Source organism: Canis lupus, chromosome 10 (genome assembly GCF_048164855.1).
Source record: "Canis lupus baileyi chromosome 10, mCanLup2.hap1, whole genome shotgun sequence".
Lineage (NCBI taxonomy): Eukaryota > Metazoa > Chordata > Mammalia > Carnivora > Canidae > Canis > Canis lupus.
This window is the reverse complement of record NC_132847.1, coordinates 40,594,577-40,616,760: the sequence shown is the minus strand read 5'-3', so window position 1 is coordinate 40,616,760 and position 22,184 is coordinate 40,594,577. Positions and strand designations below refer to the sequence as shown.

Genomic DNA, 22,184 nt, shown 5'->3' with positions numbered 1-22,184 from the left:
CCAGTAGATTGTGCATTAAATTATGGCTATTCTCCATCTCCATTCCTAAAAATAATGTTGCCATTTTCACCACTGATTTCTATGCCTTTTCTCCATTTGTCTGCTCCTTCTCCTGCCCTGAACAAATTGTCCAGTTCACCTTTTTAGGGCTGGGTGCCACATTTGAATTCAACTTGGAAAGCACACAATAATTTCAAATCACAATCAGAAATCACCCCACAATGATCATATCAGTCTTTTCAGGAACCAGGGTGGCTCAGTTGGATAAGCGTCTGACTCTTGGTTTCGGCTCAGGTCACGATCTCAGGGTCATTGGATCAAGCCCAGCAGTGGGCTCCATGCTCACTGCGTAGTCTACTTAAGACTCTCCCTCTCTTTCTCTCTCTCTCAAATAAATAAATGAATGAACTCAAATCACCTGCAGTGGTCCCAGCTTTGATCTTACTCAACCATAGAACAAATTCTCTCTTTTCCCTAATTGAGTCAGGAAATAGATAAAAGTTTTTGAAGTTCACCTGACTTCCTTTTGTGATTTCCTGAGCCGACCACGCATGAGTCATAACAAACTTAACCAGACACCCTCCTCAGATTATAGATTCCAAGAAGCTGATGCTATGCCATATGCCTCCTCCAACATGTCTGACTGCTCCCCCATCTATCCTTCACAGGCTCCCACTGCCCTGGCTCCTATACACCATCATTCACAGATTCCAACCAGTGGCTGTCAGCAGCAATGGCCTCTTCTGTGCCATCGTCCTCCTCTTCATCATGCTGCTCTTCGTCATCCTCTCCATTGCCCTCTGCAAATGGCGGATGAACAAAGTGCTGGGCTTCATCATGTTCGGCCTCTACTTTGTGTTCCTGGTGGTCAGTGTCCTCCTAGAAGACAGAATTCTTGTGTGCCCTGTCTCCATCTAATAGGAAAAGCCATATCTTGAACTAACAGCATGGATGGTCCCTCCCCGCCCTGGGTTCTAGGCTCCTTGGCCTCTCCAAAAGAGGCTGCTGACACACAGCCATGGACATTTCAAAGTGTCCCTCCTTGGCGGATTTGAGGATGGATGGATTTGCACTGGGCCCACTCATTTCACAAGCTGCTGCCAACCTTGCCTACTGAAACAGCTTCATGCAAGAGACCATGCAAGAGCCGTTCATTTGGGGCTTCTCTCCATTCACCACTGACAGGTACTCCTCGCTGGTCGGAGGTACATTCATTGTAATGATGCAAACAATGACAAAGGCTCTCTCTATATATACATACAAAATATACAAATTATAAATAGATGCACATGAACACACCCCTGCCTGTTCCTGTATTATACCTCTCCTTTCATATCTATAGAGTAATACATACCTGTATACAAAAACAAAGAAAAATTTTATATATATATATAAAATCAACACACACACATATATATAAATACAAATGCATCTTTTCAGGGATAGCTCTAGTATATTTATAGCACCTATTTGAAGAGGGGCATCACCTCCAGTCTGAGCTTTAACTCTTAAGTGCAAGAGGTAAACTAATAGAATCATTGCAGTGACCTTCAGCCTACTTTGGACTTATCAGGATCCTGCCTGGTAAGGTGGTTATCTTAGAGAGATATGTTGCAGGAGGGAGGGCTTGGTGGAGAGGGTCTGTAGGGACTCTGAGCTGAGACCTCCAAAACATTCCCACCAGCCAAACAGTGAAGACTATCTGCCCATCCTCACCAGGGCACACTGGCCAAAACCCATGCAGTTACTTGGAACAGACAGAGGTAAAACCCAGACTGTGTGGATATTGCTTTGAGGGCAGGAGAGAGGTGACCAGGGTTTGGGTTTTTTGAAGTTTTTTTTATATATTGCCCCAGCATGCAAGTAGAAAAATATAACTGCACACCAGATTAGTGCTCTTCTAGGACAATGAGACTATATAAACTGAACCTATATTGTCCTAATGCATGTCCCATTATCATCCAAAAAGGTGGGGGGCAAGTCTAACTGTGATTGTCTTTTAGGCATGTTTTGATGCTAAGGGCTGACATATAATCAAAATGCCTGCCAAGGGAGCCTGTGGTATGTAACAAGAAATATCATCCAGTAGAGGGGCTCAGTGGAACTTGCCACCTAATGAGAACATAAGGGCATAGTTCTTTAAAGCACCTTCCAATGTGGTTCATAAAGGGCTTCAGTGTCTAAAGAAATCATTATTCCTCCAATAGAACTAAACTGATTCTGATCAATACTGCTTGGGTTGAGGCAGCTTAGAGATGTTTGGAAAGGCATCTATATACTCAGCGCACCCGGGAAGGCTTCTGATTCCAATGTCTAGTGGTGCCAGGACCAGGATTTGGCTAAAGCCCATGCAAAATCTGTGTCTCTCCTTCCATCGGGACCCCAAAGAGGACTCTTCTGAGTCTACTGAAAAACCTCTTCACACCTGGCCTCCAGCCAGTCTTTCCAAGGTTTTGATCTCCTGATTTTGCTCAGCATTCTTGTGACATTTTCATTTCATTCCTTCTCCCAAATTCTGTTTGACGTCTTGTAGGACTTCCCAGATCTATGTCAATAGAAATTAAAACCATCAGGGGGAACAAAAGGCGAACTAAATTGATGAAAAAATAGTTTCTCCTCTCCCCAAGTCATGCTTTCCTTACAGTCAGTTGAAAAAGTAAATAGAGGATGGCCCACGATCCTGTATCCATCTTCCATCTAAGTCAGCACACACCACATATGGGGGACAATACGGTGTGTGTTCTCATATCCAGTCTATCATGTCCCTAACGCCTGCTGTGATTCTGTTGTGGGCACATACCTCCTAACATAGGGAGACAGGGTGCACAAGTGACAATTAAATAGAGGGGAAGGGAGACCTGACAGCCCCAGCTCGAGCTCAGTGGTCCTTCCACATAACCTCAGCTCACTCCACAAAGCATGGCAGTAGCAGGCAGTGCCCATCACAGCTCTTCACCCACAAGCAGAAGGCACAGGAAATCAAGATGCGGCCACACAGGAGGCGAGCCCTCCAGTCTCTCCAACTCGGCCAAGTCGGGTTTTCAGTTGTGTGAGAAAAGCCCACGTCAAGGGCAGGATGTGTTGAGGCAAGAACACACATCTGTGCTACTTCTTTAGAGCCAAAGAGAATGCAAGTGAATTTCTTGCTGAAACCTCTGGCTGTTTTCCCTGCGCATTACTTAAAGGGGAGCAAACTGGGTTATTGCGTGAATATTATTGGTGGGTCTGCTGTTTGAATAGGTGACTGTCACCCCACTATAGATATATGAAACCAGAAAGGATGAGGGAGGCCCACTGCACCTCTGTTCTTGTTGCAGCACTTGCTTATGCTCCCCTGTCTCATTCTTTCCCCGTCACTCCCAGCTCACAGTGAAGACCCATCCAAGCAGCCACAGAGCATTTTACTTGCCTTGGGAGCTCCACTCCATAGGAAGTATTGTGGTTATTAATGAGAAGCTGTACTTGAGGAGACAGGCCGTCAGAGTCCATCCCCACCCCGGGGTGTGCTCCGAGCACGAGGTACAGAGCAGTATTCCCCGGCTGCCTGTTATGCAGTTGCCTTCCCCTACCACGGCTTGCCCAGTATGTGTCTGGGAGGGGATGTGTTGGGCTAGGGGGAGTCCAGAGAGCAGTGTGTGGAATGCAACAGTGGACCTTGAAAAGCATTCAAATCACTAACATAATTTATAAGAAAGAACTTTCCTGAGCAGCATCATCTCTAACACTTCCCCTGCATGCCCGTGTACATGCATAGATACCTGTAGATCTTTATACCAGATTTCTAGGTACACACACACTTACAGCATCACCCTTGACCCAGTCACCTTCAGGATTCAAAAGCAGGGCACATCAAATTTGTCATAATGAAGGAAAAGAAAAGTCACCCACACTGACAACTGAAGGGACCTCGTAGGTTTTTTTCTGTACATGTGTACATACAGGCCTACACATACGCCCCCACGCCATATACCTTCCCACTCCAAGAGTCGAGCTACAGCCTATGGAAATGGCCAGCCATAGCCCTAATGCTGACATACAAGCAAAGAATACACAGCAGAAAAACTTAGACTGTAGATATTCTCTGCTTTCTTGTAGCAGGGCATATAAAGGAATATCAAAAATTCTAGAACCACCTTCTTATTTCTCAATCTAAAATAAACAAGCCGTGCCCAAGTGGTTCCATGCAGTCACAGCAAACCAAGCAGGTCTTGCTTGCTGTCACCTTGCCTGCTGTCGCTCAAGGCAGCCTCCGCACAAGAGAGCGACCTGGCCCAAACCAAGAATGCCTAAATAGAACCTTCTAAGCTGCATCTGGAAATGCCCGTGCTGGGTCCAGCCACCTTCTGAACCTGACTAGTTCCTGCAGAATTGAAGTTGGAGCTGAGATGCGTCTATGCAGTCCTCCAGGACCTAAGCCGAGCCCAACAGGGGCAGAGCAGGAAGATGCTGTATATGTGCACAGACTAGAGGGCAGGCCTATTCATCAGTTCAGCAGATGTAACCGAATATCCTAGAGACTTGCCCAGAAGATTATCAAAAGAGGCAGGCACGGATTCATATTCAGGGAAAAATGCTTTGTCAGGCTTCTAACAGGTGCCACCTGACAGGGGCCAGTATAATTTATTTTCTAGGAAAGACATGAATCAGGTGGTTTGGAGGCCTTTCAGCAAAACACAGCTGCCTTGCTGATGAGACATTTGATAATATTAATGTACATCCCTTCCTGGGCAAGGAGAAAGTTGGCAAACTCCCCACCAATGCTCACAGCTTTTAAACTCCTCCATAACAGGAAGATGGGAGATGAGCCATAAAGGGAGCCCCCTCCTTTCCTGGCCACCTTAGCAGAAAACTGACCAAGCAAATGGCAAAAGTTAGAGCTGCTGGCCAGAGACAAGGTTGGAGAAGAAGCGACGTCTGTTCGATGCTCTGCTGAGATCGCTGGGTCGGAATAAGGGACAGGAGTCTGATGACCTATCTGAATACAAGCATTTTGCAAAACTTCAATATGCCTTCTTCCCTGCCCCTGCCAACACACACACACAGATGATGAGGATGCCATGCTTCCTCGCACAGGACAGATTGGTACTACAGTAATTAAGTGGCCATATTAGAAGTGGCAGCTCAATTCCAGAAGAAATAAAGGGAAACCGTCCTCAGGGTGATTTCTGGGGAAATCATCTAACTCCTGAAGGCTTGACATAGAAGCTTAATGCTCATTCTTGCTAAGCCAGATCTCACATAACCACGTGGCTTAGTATTTTTAAAAGCCACATCCTCCGCAATATTGTCTTTAAGTAGTAAGGGCTTGGCCATTAAAAGAGAATTAGTGGGGGGGAAAATGAAGCATAAGGAAAAGGAAGAAAAAAAATTTATTCACTTTGAGTCCCAAGAAACCAAGTGTCACATTGATATATATCCCCATGTAGTTTAAAACAATGACAAATTTCAGGCTTTTCCAACCAATTATAAGAACCTGCATAGGGTCCCAGATAAAAATATCTTCCCCTCTCTAGAAGGCTTTGGGAAGGAAAGGTAATGTGCCCCCAGCCCACTACTTCAGCTTAGCTCCTCCCTGTCTCTTGGCATATCTTTGTTCATCTCACAGCTTCATATTCTTTGAACTATGTAGCAAACGAGAAAAGCAATAAAGGACACGCGCACCACTCCATTTCTTATGGTTACAACATCACAACGTTGTTGTTGTTGTTGTTGTTGTTGTTGTTGTTGTTGTTGTTGTTTCACTTCACTGGGAGCTTTGAAACTGCTCAGGTTACGGCCTATGACCGGCCTCTGACCGCCAGGAGAACGTAGGCATCTGTAGAAAGCAGAGGAGCGCTCATGTTCAGGATGGAAAGTAGCACATCTTTCCACCCAGACACCCGCCTCCAAACACTGTCTGCGCTGCCACTTTCCAGGCTTTCCGCACCCCTGGGGGACCAGCCTTGCTCAGAACCACTTGCATTCCACAGTGGTCTTTCATCTGTCTGGCGAAAGTTTCCTTTAAAAACAGCAAGAGAGAGCTAAAAATGATAAGTGGATCCACAAGTCGGCCAGTTCTTTTAGAGACAAAAATGACCTTGTAATTACTGCTGGAGAGAAAACTCTGTTCAAATTAGTTGTAGAAGGGGCACTGCATGGATCCCCAAATTATGCCAGAGCACTTTCACTAGATGATTGATTGCTAGACTAGAAAACCTGAAAAAATTAAAAACAAAAAAAAAACAAAAAAACAAAAACAGATGAATACCCAAGTCTGAAAGGGTGCCATAGAATTTGTGTTGAGTTTGCCAAAGGTTTAATTCTGTTGAGACAGGTCGTCCAACCTATCACCCTAATCAAAAGGACAGTTCTTTTGTAGGTGAGGGGTCCTGGCATTGGGGTTCCTGATGGAACCAGGTTTCATCAAGTATTAACAACCAGCAGGTTTACCCTAGCCCAACAAGTTGGTGACTTCACCTGTGTCTTTTGGGGGGATGGAAAAGAACTGGGTCTGGGGACTCTTCACTATGTACCTCTCACATCATTGGGAGTCCCCACTATGTGACCCTTAATCTGTTTTCATCAAAAGTATCTTTAGAGCTTTATTTCAGAGTCCTTTTTTCCTAACCCTCTTAATTCTTCCAGTTCTTCTCTACTCAGCGTTTTTACCTGCTTTATGTTACTCCTAAATTATAGAACCCTATGACTCATCATGACACAGGTCAGTCTGAACAGGGCTGAATTACAGTCTCAAACCTATTGCTTTGCTCCCTTTTGCTGAACTTCTCTGTTGCTCTTACTTTTACAAAGTCACACTACATTGCTAATTCACATTCATCTTCTGTACCCTATCACTTCTGATCTCTTCTCCGAGACATTTAGCTAAAGCGGGTGCACCTCTCGGCCTGCCCCAGTGCATTTGATTCACCATTTTGCCTACTATGAGCCACTCTCCACTTGGCCTCTTTGAGTCTCCATCTGTTTATTTCTAGGGCCGCTTCCAGTTTTCAAGTCCAGGTTGGACTCAGCGCTTTCTCCCTTTCCAGATTCTGCTTGCTCTTGGCCAGTCTACTGAGCATTTGTCCACCACTTCATTAATGTGAATATTCAAAAACACTGGGCCCCTGCTCCCAAAAATTTCTGTTTCATGTCTTTGGCAGTTTCTCAGGGGGAAAAAATCCCTCCTGATTGCTACTGCAATGTGAACAGAGTTCACATTCATAAAAGAGTAGAGTCACAGAAATACCTTTAGAGTTTAGAGCACCAGTAGGCCTTGGTGCAACAGCACTAACAGGCGTTTATCCAGGGGTGAAAAGTTTGAACACAGGGTGTGGCATAATCATGAGGCCTGGTGAAGTCAAGTTCATGGGCTTCATTTTTACTGTCATAATTCCATGCTCACAAAGAACTCAGAGTGGGGGAGACACCACTGGAGATCATTCAGAAACTCTACTTGCTTTGATATACCAAAAGGAATTCATGCTTTCACTTACATAGGAAATAGGGGAAATGTTGGTCCTCCTCTTATTACCCAGTATTGTAGTGTATTTCCTTCCTTGGGTACTAGGTTGGATAGGAATTGTGTGGCTGTAGATTGGGTCCTGGCCCAGGAAAGTGGGCTACAGTTCAGCAAAAGCACAGGAATTTGGTTCTGCATTCTCACGTATTGGGCTGCATGTTCCTTTATAATGGATCCGTAAGTAACAAAGGCCTTGGGACTGACAGTTCTCTTAAACAGTGAACTACCTGAAAGAGAATGCTAATTTTTAAAATCATGTCACACACGCACACACACACACAAAGGAATGAGTTAAGTCTGAATCCCTGAATTAAATAATTTTAAGGATCAAATTACATGCATGCAGTATGGATAGATAATTCCTTGCCATTTAATTAAATGATTCTCCAATTCTTCTCATCAGGATAAAACTGAAGGACAATGGATGCCTTTTGGGTTTTTAATTTTTTAATATTGCACTTTATAGTACTTCATAAGAGACAATTGTCTTAATTAAAGCCATAAAATACCAATAATACATATATTCAGGGCTTCTGAATATAGTCAATCAATAAGCAGTCATGAGTCATTCCTGTTTTGTATTGTTTATTGTAAATTGGAGTTTATCTGTTCTGTTTTTTATTGCATACAATTATTGTTCTAGACAATCCTAACCTGATAAACTTTAAATGTGTACTTTAATAAAACTCTGCAAATGAAAGAAATTATTCATTTCACAAAAGCATTCTTCATCTTCAAAGTAGCTTGTGACATAGTTTCTTGAAACAGCAAGTTCTGATACTATATTGAAAGTCTAAATTATAGATCTACTGTTTTTCAGGAATCCATTTGTTATGTAAAGCAAGGTTCACCTATACAGAGAGTGAAATGGATAATTAGGTAAATACATACCTGGGAAACATAAGGTTTGTTTGAGTTTTTATATATATAAATGTGGGATGGGCCTAAGAAGTTCCCTTATAAAAATGGCAAACATAGATATACAATTTGTCAATAATTTCCTGTGCTGAAATATAAACCTTCCTTGGGAGGACACGGCAAATAACAGACATCATAACGCATTTCCTTTCTGCTAAAATACACATGTTCTGACCAGTGTGGTAGACTACTTACCTATACACAGACTTCCCCACAACTAGAAACTTTAATATTTCCATTTATCATAATTTTCTATGTAATTTGAGGGAAAGCTAAAAGAATAACCAAAAAGCACTTAAGAGCCTAGAAATATTCACCACAACTGGACCCCTAAATTCTCAACATGGAGTAAACGTGGTTATTAAATTGAACGACCCCACCAATTTGATGCTTAAATGGCCATTTACCCTAAGTCAGAGTGTCTAGGCCCAGAGCCAGTGACGTTCTTGTTGGGGACTGTTTTGTGGTCCGAAGAGTTTCTCCAAAGGGCAGAGACTCTATCCAGAAGAGGGAGCCTCTGTTGACATACAGCCCTGCTGAACTCTGCACATAAAGTCCGTATTTGTGCCCTGCACCTATCTCAAGTGTGTCTTCTGCTCGAGTCTGAGAAAGTTCCAGAAGCAAGAGCTTTTATCTCCAAACAATCTGCAGTCTCATGGAGCCATCAAAAATTGGAGTAGCAAAGCTACCTTCCTGGATTAATTAAGTTGCCACTAGCACTAGAGGAAAGATAAATTATAATTTTGTTCTTTGCATATTGGTAAAACAGAGAAAATGTGGTCACCACTGACCCCAACAAAGACTTTTGCCCTAGAACACATAAACTCTTTTTTGGAGAGATTATATTAACAATATCAGAATGCCATTTTTGTAAAGGATCTTTTTAGGGATAGATGTCATCTCGCTCTTCCTTTGTTTGCCTCCATTTTAAAGAAGCATTTTAACCCTTCTCTTTACCCCCAGCAAGACTCCAGCTGATGCACTTCTGAATTATTTTTGTCATTTTCTGTGTGTTTTGTTTATTACGTGCAATTTTCACTGGATGACAGATGTATGGAGATTTCGCGTCAGTTTATTCTCTGTGAATATGTCTGTACATAGACGGAAAGCTATATTTATTTGTACATAGGCTGTTTGCAGTAATGTGTTCTGTCACATGGACTCCACTTGACAAAGGGCGTTTCCTCACTGTGTTCCTGTTATGCTTTCCACACCTTTGTGCTTCTCCTGCTGGTAATCAACTCATAGAATATCACTTTATGTAACTAAGTCTCCTCGGTGTGAAAAATAATAGTAATAAAATTATTGACTCAAAAAACCCCACATTGTTTTGTTTTTTGGAATAATCCTTACCTTCAGCTAATCAGGACCCTCAGGATATCAAGCAATAGATACACAGTCACAGAAGTTTCCTTGCACAGATTCAAAGAGACAAAAAGACAAGCAATACTTACTGTTCATTGTAACTACCACTTACTGAATGCTTCCTAATGTCATTTGAGCTTTTATTTTTGTTTAAGATTTTATGTATTTATTTGACAGAGAGAGCACACGTGCGCAAGAGCAGAGGGTGGGGGGTGCAGAGGCAGAGGTAGAAGTAGGACTCCCCCGCAACAGGGAGCCAGAAGCAGGGCTCAATTCCAGGACCCTGGGATCAGGACCTGAGTCCCTCGTGTGAGCTTTTAAATGTCTGACAGAAGGGACACCTGGGTGGCTCAGCAGTTGAGCGTCTACCTTTGACCCAGGGAGTGATCCTGGGGTCCTGGGATCAAGTCCCGAATCAAGCTCCCTGCATGGAACCTTCTTCTCCCTCTGCCTGTGTCTCTGCCTCTCTCTCTCTCTGTGTCTCTCATGAATAAATTAAAAAAAAAAAAAAAAAGTCTGACAGAACCTCATACATTGAAAGAACTATACTAATAATAGTATTTCATTAATTAAATACATGGAAATTGTACATTTAAAGGCCTAATGTTCTCTGAGCCTTTAAGTTCAATTGAGAAGTCTTGTTATGAATATTTTATGTAAAAATAAGAATTCATAGTCACTTTTTATTACATTCAATTAACTCATAAGTTTAAAAGATTAAATTCTAAAAAGTTAACCTCACTCATGAATTAAATTCCCTCGGGCACTTTTAAAATTTTACACAGTTAACATATCCAATACCCTAAAGTAACTCCAAAAGACTGATGGAATTACAAACCTAAAAACCAAAATCTTCCTATGCACTTCGGTGATTCTTATTAATCTGTCAAACAAATAAAATATTGTAAACCATTTAATATTTAAATTTTTATACTAAAAAATTAAAATTTTATACCATTTACATTTAAGTACTATTTGCAAACAATAAAAGTCCACAGTACCTTTAAAAATAACGTCACGAGTCTAATATAAATTATACATTTCAAATCTTAATCCGATTATCTGATATGCCAGATATATTTGAAATATCTTAACACAAACGCACGCAAAATATCCCAATGATTATAAAACTTATTCCTAAACCACACCAAAATATGAATGCTATCAATTCTATTTACTTTATGATCGCTGTATTTCAATATCATCTTGCCTACTAATGAGTGGACCTACCATCTCTGGCAGAATGAGATGACAGCCGGAGTCACAATAGCATTATTTATCATTTAGAGAGTGGAGCCCAGAACATGACCTGTGATCCCCACATACAAGATGACTCTACTGGAGCCAAGAGAAATCATGTAGCTCTCAGACTGTGAGTCAAATTCTGTTTCATGTCCGTCTGTAGAGAGCCTCTTTCCTTCTTCACCAAGCCCAAGCCTCTGGGCTGGGGTTTAATTTTGCAATCCAATGAGCCTCGTTAACATTACTTTTTTTAACTTGAAATCTTCAAAGTTGTATATCCGCATTTGAACAGGTGAATTTTGGAGCCCCACCTGGGTTATAGCCAGTTTTTCTATACCTCTGGATTGTATTCAAATAATCTCTTTATTGCTTGGTTGGACTCTTCATTCCATTCATAACTTTCTTGTCTGTTCTGAACACAAATCCAAACATTTTATTAACAACTTTTTTTTTAAGATTTATTTATTTATTTATTTTTATTTATGATAGACATAGAGAGAGAGAGAGAGAGAGAGAGGCAGAGACACAGGCAGAGGGAGAAGCAAGCTCCATGCCGGGAGCCCGACGCAGGACTCGATCCCAGGACCCCAGGATCGTGCCCTGGGCCAAAGGCAGGTGCCAAACCACTGAGCCACCCAAGGATCCCTTTATTAACAACTCTGCATATGCACTGATACTAAATGCTCTGTATACATTTTATTTAATCCTCATAACAACTCATTGAGTTGGGTACCATTATTACTCCCATTTTACAAATAGAAATGTGAAGCCCCAAGTTGTTCAGGGACACGCCCAAGGTCACACAGTGTCAGAATATTAAACTAAATCTGAGTCCTTCCACTACCCAAATTTGAGCTCTTGAACATTACTTTTTACCTTCTTCCATGAGCTACATAATTACCCCAAGTCCTAGGACTTAGAATTATGGGCCACACAGGCCACTAGACAGGGTGAAAACACCAAAGTTGATCAAGTATTGGGCCTCCTTTGGCATTCCTAAATTTACACTTCTCCATAAAAAAGTACCAGCACACCAGCTGCAACTCACTGAGTTTAGTGTCTTCACCACAGGATTTCTCAACCTTGGCACCAGGGACATTTGGGGCTAGAAAATTATTTGTTGGTGGGTGCTGTCCTACGTATTATAGGATGTGTAGCAGTATACCCTGGCTTTTTATACCCATTAGGTACAAGGTTCAACAAGCAGAAAAAAAGTTTCCAGACATTGGCAAATGTACCCTAGGGATAGAGTAGGGGTGGGGCAAAGTCACCTCTTGAGAACCACTATGGTTCTGTCAAGTAGAATGCAGTCTACAGTGTCAAGTAGACTTCAGCCAATGGTCGCCTTTTCAGCTCTCTTGTGTTCTCTGTCTCTTTCTGTCACACACACACACACACACACACACACACACACCTTCTAGCCCCCACCCACAAAAGTGCAGAGGTAAAAATTCAAGCAGGAAAAGTTCATTTGGCCTCAATTTTTAAATGGCCTCCATATGAACAGAAACTACTGAAGCTAAACCTTAGGACTCCTCCTTCAGCCCATTCTACAAGTATCGGCAGTTTACCAAGTATAATCTGTGTCTAAGGGGTCTGCCTCTCTTGAGCGTCTGGGTCTCTCCTTGGGCAAAGCTTGGCCATTCTCTTGAAAGAATTTCTGCAAGCCACAACCATGGAATAGCACATCCCCAAAATCATGCTCTGAGGTGACCTCCATAATGAATATCCATTGGCATTGTCCTGATGACTGGATTTCTCCCCAGAGGGAGATTTCAAGGTCTTTTTTCTCTGTCAGCATAGTGGATGGGCTGCGGGCAAACAATCAACTTTAAGGAAAGCTTAAAATCCATGCTTCCTCTCATCTTCCTTCCTTCCAAAATGAATCCCACTTCTCAGAGACGAGGATTTAGGAACTCTTTATATGCAGTGAAAAGGCCCAAACATTTTAATGCTGCATTCAACACAGTTATGTTTACTGCCCCTGATGGTATTTTTGATCCATGTTTGAGACTGTAAATATTTTCATCACACTTTAATGTCAATTTCATCAGTGCTGATTTTAGGCAACTTACATTAGGTTGATTAAAATGTGTGATCAGTTGTCCATGGAGAACAATTTCTAACCATTTTCATTTTATTGAAATTTTCATAGAGACCATGCTTTCTGTATAAATTTTAAAATAGAGGGCAGCAGCTGGGTGGCTCAGTCGGTTAAACACCCAAGTATTGATTTCAGCTCAGGTCATGCTCTCAGATTCCTGGCATCCACGAGCCCCCGCTCATCGAGGAGTCTGCTTCAGGATTTTCTCTCTCCCTGTGCCCCTCTCCTGGGCTCACTCACTCCTCTTTCTAAAATAAATAAATAAATCTTTAAAAAATATATTAATAAAATAAAACAGGAATTCAACTCATCAACTATGTTTTGTTTTGTAACCATATCAAAAATTTTACCCACCATAGTTGCTATTGGGAATAGTTTTTGGGAATGTAATCTTTAACTAGTCAACATGGAATTTCCTGGCCAATACTAGGAAATTTACTGATAGACCCCTTCCACCACCCTTTAGAGGGCAGCCTATCTAAACAATTCATTCCTTGCTAATCAATTATTTTCTTTTAATGCCCTCTGTCTTTAAAAACCTTTCTCTTGTTTAGCTGAATTAAGCTCCCCTCTACCCGCTAGATGGGATTGTTGCCTGATCCAGGAGTTGTTCAATAAAGCCAATCTGATCCTTAAAATTACTGGATTAGGGAAGCCTGGGTGGCTTAGCAGTTGAGCATCTGCCTTTCACTCAGGGCGTGATCCCAGGGTCCCGGGATCCAGTCCCACCTCGGGCTCTCTCAGGAGCCTGCTTCTCCCTCTGCTTGTGTCTCTACCTCTCTCTGTGTGTCTCATGAATAAATAAAACCTTTTTTAAAAATTAGAAGAATAAATAAATAAATAAATAAATAAATAAATAAATAAATATAAAAATTAGAAGAATAAAAAATAAATGTACTCAACTGAATGTTGTTTTTTAACAATCTTCTCCACTATTTGGACTGAACCCAGTTTTTATTAGTACAGTTTTACAGTTTAAATTTCACCAAGAACATTTAAGTTTGCCACCAATTTTCTTATTTGCAACTCTATAATATATTGTACTCTTTGGAGGTTATGTTGCTAAAGAAAAAAACCATAGTAAACCATAGGTTACGTTGCTAAAAAAAAAAAAAAAAAAAAAAAAAAAAAAACCTCTTTGGAGGTTACATTGCTAAAGAAAGAAACCAAACCACTGCATAGAAAAAAAACCATAGTTGCTAAGGAAAAAAACCTGGAATTGCTATATTTTTTCACCTTTTAGGAGGACTAATTTTTAGGTTTGTCCTCAGTAAAGATTTATAGCAGCAAAAACACATGATTTCCTAATGCACAGCAACTCTGCATGGCTTTTTCTGTTGTTGCTGTTTCTGATTGGTTTTTTCTTTTTTTTTTTTTTACTACCCCCATGTGTTTATAATACCATTTTTTAAACTTGTTTCTGAATGAAATGTCAGCATAAAGTTGTGTAAGACTAAAATCATGAGAACTCTCTATTTAAACAACAACAAAACCTACTGTGGTATGAATTTGATTAATCTATAAAGTGTTAAAGGAAAATATTTCACATGAGCAATTTTATTAGGTTTTATCAAATTAGATTTGTAAGAATAAAAATAAGTTACAAAAACAAATTGCCTTTGCAACTATTTATGTTAGCAATTGGCCTACAAAACACCCATATAATTATATAATTAATGTTTGTTTTTTTCTTTTTTTTTTAAGAATTAAAAAAAAAAAGGTACTCCCTAGTCACAAATATGGAGATACTGGGGTCCAAATGCATTGACAATTACTTAACATACAGAAGTCTTTTTTTTTTTTTAAGATTTTATTTATTTATTTATTCATGAGAGACACAGAGAGAGGCAGAGACACAGGCAGAGGGAGAAGCAGGCTCCTTGCAGGGAGCCCAATGACTGGATCCCGGGAGTCCAGGATCACGCCCTGGGCTGAAGGGAGGCACTCAACCACTGAGCCACCCAGGCATCCCTAAACATACAGAATTCTTGATATAAAGTATGCAGTGATCAGAGTTCAGAACTGTCAAAAAGAGTGACTTTGATCTATCTTTTCCTACCTGTAGGTTACTTAATGACTCTGCATCGGCAGGCAGAGGGAGAGGGAGAAGCAGACTGCCTGTTGAGCAGGGAACCTGATGTGAGGCTCCATACCAAGACCCTGGGATCATGACCTGAGCCAAAGGCAGATGCTTAACGGACTGAACCACCTAGGCACCCCCACTGTAGGCTTCTGGTGTCTTTCAGCTCCGTCCTTCCCATCCCATGTGACTTTGAACAAGTTCTAGAACCTCACTAAGACTGAGAAGACGTCTTCAATGGGTCCTTTATTGGGATATCTGGACACTTTCTAATCTTACAGATTACAAGAATCCTAATTGTTTGTCCAGGACTCTAATACTACACACATAGAAAGCCCATCTCTTACTGGGATGCCACAGAGCCCAGTCTCCCCACTTACCCTCACTCAGCATTGTGCCCAGGACCTGGGGATCTAGAAGCCTAGCTTGATTAGTAACAACGTATGAAGCAGGTGTCAGACTCATCTAGTACATAAGACATTCTGGGATGCACAAACCCCTCAGGGTCTCCACATCTCTTGGAGGCTTTGGGGATCTATACCTACGAGTGACACACTGAAACACTAACCTCCTGCCTGGTGGATCTTGCCTCTAGGGCCAGCTCACACATTAAACACATTCTATGTATCTCTACAGGGACAGACCTTGAATGCTGCAAACCCAGAGTTGACAAACACTTGGTGAATTATGTCACTAATGCTCCCTCACCCTCAGCAGACATCAACAATCCATCATAGCACCATTTCCTGCTACACTTCCCAGCCAGGCATTCCAGGCAGCCCCTACCCATCAGATCTGCCGGCAGGCAAGGCAAAACCGAATGGTTACATCCTAGCCCAACTAAGAAATGAGGAAAATGAGAGCTAAACAGGCAGTGCTGCTTTCCTGAGGTCACACTAGAAAGCCTCCGAACTGGATACTAAGGTCTGGTTTTTGTTTTGTGCATCGTCTTTGCTGGAGAACCGTGCTAAGAAACCTCTTGTTTAAAAGGCTTAGGTTAGGTCATTAGTTAGGTTATAGCAAGACAGTGAATGATGGCAGCTTCCAATTAGTGAGAACTGTGGAGAAAGAAAAGAAAGGTTTTGCTGCCAGGATTTGATAATAGAATTTCCAGTAAATAATAACACCACCTCAAGGACCAAAAAAAAAAAAAACAACAACAACTTATGCCCAAATTTGGTTACAAAACTGTTGGAAGGTATGCATACAGCTCTCCCTGCTGCCAGCCGCTAATGACCCGTGTCCTTGAAATAGAATCAGGTCAGAGAAGGTTGTAAACATTCATGCTTTCCTGTCTGCTCGCAGGAATTTGCTCAAATGTGCAATCAATCCCTGGAATAATTCCATTGGACGTAAGGGAAAAAGAAAAAAATTTTTTCCACATGAAAAGTAACACTAGTCACTCCAGTTGGCCGAGATCAACCATTCCTAGGTCAGGAATGGCATTTAGGAGAGGCTGGGAGATAGAAGGAGGATGGGAGAGACTCTGTCCCCAGGGTCCTCAAGCTCCCCCTCCAGCCAAGACTGTTGCCTAAATTTGGTCTTAGTAGCTTATCTCTCCAGCTCAGTGATTCTCAACCAAGAGGCTGCGCCCCAAGGGCATATCCAAAACACCTGCAGGCATCTTCAAATTCCTCAGTAAAACCAGCCCCCGGTCCAGTTGCCCCTCCACCCTCGCCAAAGCGTGCTCTTCCAGGTGAGGGCCATAGGGAGCCCTCGCTGAAGGGAGTGCACCCCGTGTTGGGTGGAAAGAAGACTGGGAATCCCGTTAAGCCTAAGCCCTGATCCTATGGAGATGATAACAGCTCTAGGAGGAGTCACGCCTTGGAGTTTCTCCAAACGACCAGGAAGAGTGCCTTATACTTTTTCATGCTCAAGCCTAAAAGGCGCCAGATACAGGCATTAGCACTGGGTGCCCCAGGGGAAGCAGCCCCAGCCCTGTTCTCAAAGATTTCATGGCTGGCAGAGAGCGACACATATGTGACAAATACAAGACTGTACTAGAATAAGCAGCCTCAGAGGGTGGGTAAGAAACCAGATGGCCTGGGTTGAAAACCCTAATTCTGCACTTACTATTTGGGTGACCTACACCTCTCTGCGCCCCGCTTTTCCCATCTGTGACTTCATGAGAGTTATTTTCTGTGGGTTAAATCAGGTACCATTTATTTAGAATACCCCCTAGAGCAGGGCCTACCTCACAGTAAGCAGCATCCCTCTGATAAATAAGTGCTGTAAACAGATGTCTGTGTGTGACTGGAGCCCAGTGGAGGGCCCGATCCACCCCTCTAGGAATTCAGGGAAAGCTGCAGAGAAAAGCCAGCCCTGACCGAGGCTTGGGGGATAGAGTGGTAAGTCTCGCAAGAGGAACATGTACCAAGTGACAGATGAGGGGAAAAAAATGTGGCATTTGGGGGAACAATATTTGATGTGGGCTAGAAGGATCGGTAGGGTCTGCTAGGGGATGGAGGGAAGCAAGATGAACAGATGGGTGGCAGCAGATTGCAGAGAGCCCTGTCCAACTCCTCCAAGCCAGCTGGACTGTCCCAGGCCACCGGAGGCCCTTCACCAGCATGTGATGTGGTCAGACCGAGGTTCAAGAAAGTCCTGCACAGGGACGCCTGGGTGGCGTGGGGGTTGAGTGTCTTCCTTCGGCTAAGGGCGAGATCTTGGGGTCCTGGGATCGAGTCCCACATGGAGCTCCCCTCAGGAAGCCTGCTTCTCCCTCTGCCCCACTGTATCAGACTCTGTATCTCTCATGAATAAATACATAAAATCTTTTGAAAGAAAGAATAAGAAAGCCCGTCCTGCACATACTGAAAAGAAATGAAGTCTCGGATTTGCTTCAAAATGCCCCTTTGGGGTGGGCGGTATAGAAGAAACTGCATTGGCTCGGAGTTGATCATTGTTGAGGCTGGGTGATGGAGATGTGGGGGTTCGTTGTATTATTCTGGTTTTATGGGACTGGAATTTTCCATCATAAACAATTATCCGGGGAGGGTGGCTGGGAGAAAGCTCTTAGGCACTCTCCTCTCTGCTGTCACGGGTCATTTGCGCCACAGTGTGAAAGGAGGAAAGTTCTGGTGGGGATGAAGAGGCAGCAGAGGAAGCTGTGGTGGCCCATCCTACACATACTGAAAAGAAAAAAAAAAGTGAAAGTAAAGTGGAGGAGGGAGAAGGCGGTGAGCCAGGAGGTCAGGCTGCCTGAGACCACTCGGCCTCCACCTGCGTAATTGCGCACCTGACGCAGATTTTGGGGATCAGCTCTAGGCACTCTCAAGGCCTGACTGCTTCTGCTGCAACCCCCAGCTTTGGGGGCTATCCTGAGGCCACTGCTTGTAGACTTTTCCCCACCATGGGGGGTCCAGGCGACTCCAGAACTGCCCTGAGCCCATTTTAGCATCCACGATGATGAGTTTTTTCTGAAGGAAGCTGTTCTGAGATCTTGGATCTTAGGTATGTCAGTCACTTCGTGTGTCCTGGCTCTCACTCCAGGACCTTCATCACGGACGGGAGTTGAGTTACGGTATGAGAGCCCCAAACCCACCTGGACTCCTGGGAGCACCCCAGAGAGCCCTCCAGGTGGTTCCGAGGGAGGTTCAGCCTCTGGGAGCTCCAGGAGGCACTCATGAGACGACAGGTGCTGCCTGTTTCACAGCAAGAAGATAAATGGAAGCCAGTGGTGGGAGCCAGAGCAGGAGTAAGCATGCCCAAGGGGAGGAAGTACTAGAGGAAAACCCTCTTAGGAAAACTGGCTTCTAGCAAAGGAGCAGGCTCAAGCTTTAGGATGATTCTTAAAGGAAAAATGTTCTTATTCTAAGGCAACATTAAATCCAAAGATTCTGAACTATCCTAGTAGGGAGCTAAGGGGACTCCTTCATGTGTCCTCTTCATATTTCTGCAGCGGAATGGTCTTAAGCAGCCGACAGAGCCCCATCTCCGCCCCTCAGATCTTTGCCTGCCTTTCTCTCCTTTTTTCTTCCTGTATTTTCCCCCATATCTGTTGGAGTAGGGGGCGAGGGCAGCTACAATCTTCTGCCACTTTGACATCTGCCATAGTGTAGCAGGAACTGCTCTAAGGACAAGAGGCTGACTCAGGTTTGTCCTGAGCAGCAGCACAGGGTGGGGAGGGGGTGCTGGGCAGGAAAGCCAGAGGGGGGATGTGGGATGAAAGCCTGCTAGGAGGGCAGTGGACACAGGCTTCCCAAGCCCCTACGCATTGCCACACCACCCCAAAAGAGCAGCTGGGGCTCCAGCCAACACTGCTGCTGCTCGCCAGGCATCCTTCCAGGCTATCCCTGCCAGCAGCAGGGGCACTCTGAAAATACCTCTGGGGTAACTGCCAAAAAAATAGGTAAGGTGGGAAGAAGTGGGGGAGGGAATAGAGAGGTTAGCCTGCCTACCACCTCACACGTTTAGAATGCAGCAGGTGGCTCAGTCCTGGTCCTGGGATCAAGCCCCACATCTGGCTCCCTGCTTAGCAGGGAGTCTGCTTCTCCTTCTGCCCCTCGCCTTGCTTGTGCTTGCTCTCTCTAGCTCTCAAATCTTTAAAATGCAACCAGGAAGCTCATGGTACTTGTGCTTTCTACAGGCAAAACGGTCGACTGTGAAGTGGCCCCATTGAGAGCGCCCTGAAGATGGGCTATCTCCATGTCCTACCAGGAGGCCTAGAAGTAACAGGAAAGCCCCCTCCCCAGGAGCTCCGAGGGGCTAGCTGCAGCCAGTAGGGTCCTCCCCCCGCCCAGAAAGGGCAGAGGCTGAGCTGTCTTAAGGCAAACCTGATGGTCTTTGGGATCTCAATGGTTCTCACCTAAAAGCTATCAGGACTGACCACCTCCCAGCCCAGCCCCGCGGGGGATTTGAAAACCTCTGCAAATGGCTTGGAGTTGTATCGTGACGCTGGAGCACCACCTGGCATTTAATGGGCAAGATCCAGCGATGCTCAATTTCCTGGGAAGTACGGGAAACATCCTTTTGCTCAAAATGCCACAAGCTGTCTCTTTGGAAAAACCCTGCTAAGACCTTGCATTTGCTGGGGGCTTTACCAGGCCACTGTTTTTCAAAACCTGAGGCTTCCTGGACTCCTAGACCTCGTCCACAGAGCCCAGTTAGGCAAACACTACGTCCAAAGGTAAAGGTCGCCAGTTTTGGAAATCTCTGGTGATGTACACGCAAAAGCAGGCCCCAAAATCCCATGCTGCTGCTGATTTTGAGATGGTCCTCTGTGATCCAGAATAGGGGTTTCCTAATCTTTAAGCATAAAATCATAATTGTTACCATGGTACAAAGAACACCTACCCCCTCAAGCGTGTGCCTGTGGGCCTTCTCCCCGGAACCCGAGCATACAGGCTACTTGATCTTTGCTGATCAAGGCGGCCTAGCCTCCCTGACTCCATGGCAGCTGCAGGCAGGCAGCAGGTGGGAACTCAAGGGCACATTCTCAACGGCTCTGGAGGTGGGGGCAGCAAACTGTTTGAACCCACCTTCCAGCTGATTCTGATGCACCTTAGATTTGGGCACCCCTGCTCTAGAAGCATTCATTTGAAACTTGGGTGTCCTATCAAAATAACAAAGGTTACTGATTGCACGCGCGCGCGCGCGCGCACACACACACACACACACACACACACACACACACACCCTTGGTTGCCTGCAACAACTGAGGGCAGGAAGGAGTAAGATCTAAGGAAAACCTTCTGGTTGGAGGGGGGATGTGAGGGTGTGGAAAAGCCAAACTCCTCCCTTCCCCAGATGCTCCCTCAGCCTGCCTGGGCAATACTCTCAGCTCCTGGCCAGACTGCAAAGCTCAGACCAGGCTCCCAGTGATGCAGGTGATCTAGGGGCAAAGGATGAGAGGTTGTTTGGGCAGGAGAACAACAGTGAGCATTTAGCCCCCGTCTCAGAACAACCACCACCTTTAATTCCTCACAGCTACCCTCTGGGGCAGGTAGGATTAACAGATGGAGAAAGAGCCCTTTGGGAAATAAAATGACTTGCCCAAGGTCATTCAGCTACTTAGGAGAAATGAGCTTTGGAAGATTCAGCCATGTTCTAAATTCTGTGCTATTGTCAGTATTGTCAAAAAGAATTTTTCCTGATGATGGAAATGTTTTGGGGGATCCCTGGGTGGCTCAGCGGTTTAGCTCCTGCCTTTGGCCCAGGGCGTGATCCTGGAGTCCCAGGATCGAGTCCCACATCAAGCTCCCTGCATGGAGCCTGCTTCTCCCTCTGCCTGTGTCTCTGTGTGTCTCTCATGCATAAATAAATAAAACCTTTTTTTAAAAAAAAAAAAGGAAATGTCCTTTATGGGTAGCTGCTAGCCACTTCTGGCTATTGAGCAGGTGAAATGTGGATGGTACAACAAGGGAGTACATCCCTTGTCTTAGGTAGGCCACATGTGGTTGGTGGCTAAGCTGTTGCACAGTGAAGATCATATGGTGTTGCATAAAAATATAAAAATGCTGTAAGAATGGAAGTCTTCACCCAAATAACCCCAAGGAAAAAAAAGTAAACACCAGAATTTTGGTATAACTAACAATCCTATGACTCATTAACCTTCTAATGGAAGTGCTGACAGAATCTTAAGGTGTCTGAGTAAAAGAAATAACATTAATCCTGACTCAATTATTCAGATTTAAAGAGACCTACCTTAAAAAAATAAAAAATAAATAAATAAAATAAAAAAATAATAATAATAAAAAAGAGGCCTACCTTTTCCAATGTTGGCAGCCGGCAGTAGCCAGGGATGGCAGCTGGGAGATACCCTATGCCACCAACTAATGGCCTGAATGAGGACAGTGAAGGCATATGTAACATCTTAGCATTTAATCTCTTTGCCATTTGACAGATTTTTGGAGACCCCCTGGCTTGTTTCTTACAACCGTCATTTTTCTAAATATTAAGAGGACCTGGTCAAATGGTTACAGCACGGAGGTTGATTCATAGCAATGAACCATAGGCATTATAGCAATCTAGCCATT

The 22,184-nt window shown here is 43.8% G+C and overlaps 1 protein-coding gene and 1 long non-coding RNA gene across 4 annotated transcripts in view; one reads left to right on the top strand and one right to left on the bottom strand.

Annotated features, from left to right (window-relative positions):
* Positions 1–9,206, top strand: part of SLC24A2 (solute carrier family 24 member 2) — a 244,809-nt gene extending 235,603 nt beyond the window's left edge. For all 3 annotated transcript variants that reach the window (XM_072841506.1, XM_072841504.1, XM_072841505.1), the window contains one exon: positions 669–9,206. In XM_072841506.1, coding sequence (XP_072697607.1) covers positions 669–918 — 250 coding nt within the window. In that variant the 3' untranslated portion in view covers positions 919–9,206. The remainder of the gene's footprint in view (positions 1–668) is intronic.
* Positions 7,928–19,520, bottom strand: LOC140641511 (uncharacterized). Its single transcript, XR_012038027.1, has 6 exons — positions 18,446–19,520; positions 18,022–18,338; positions 13,099–13,375; positions 11,335–11,435; positions 11,012–11,267; positions 7,928–9,828 (listed from the first exon to the last, which is right to left on the bottom strand). It is a non-coding gene; the product is annotated as an uncharacterized lncRNA (long non-coding RNA).
* Between the last annotated feature and the right edge of the window lie 2,664 nt (positions 19,521–22,184).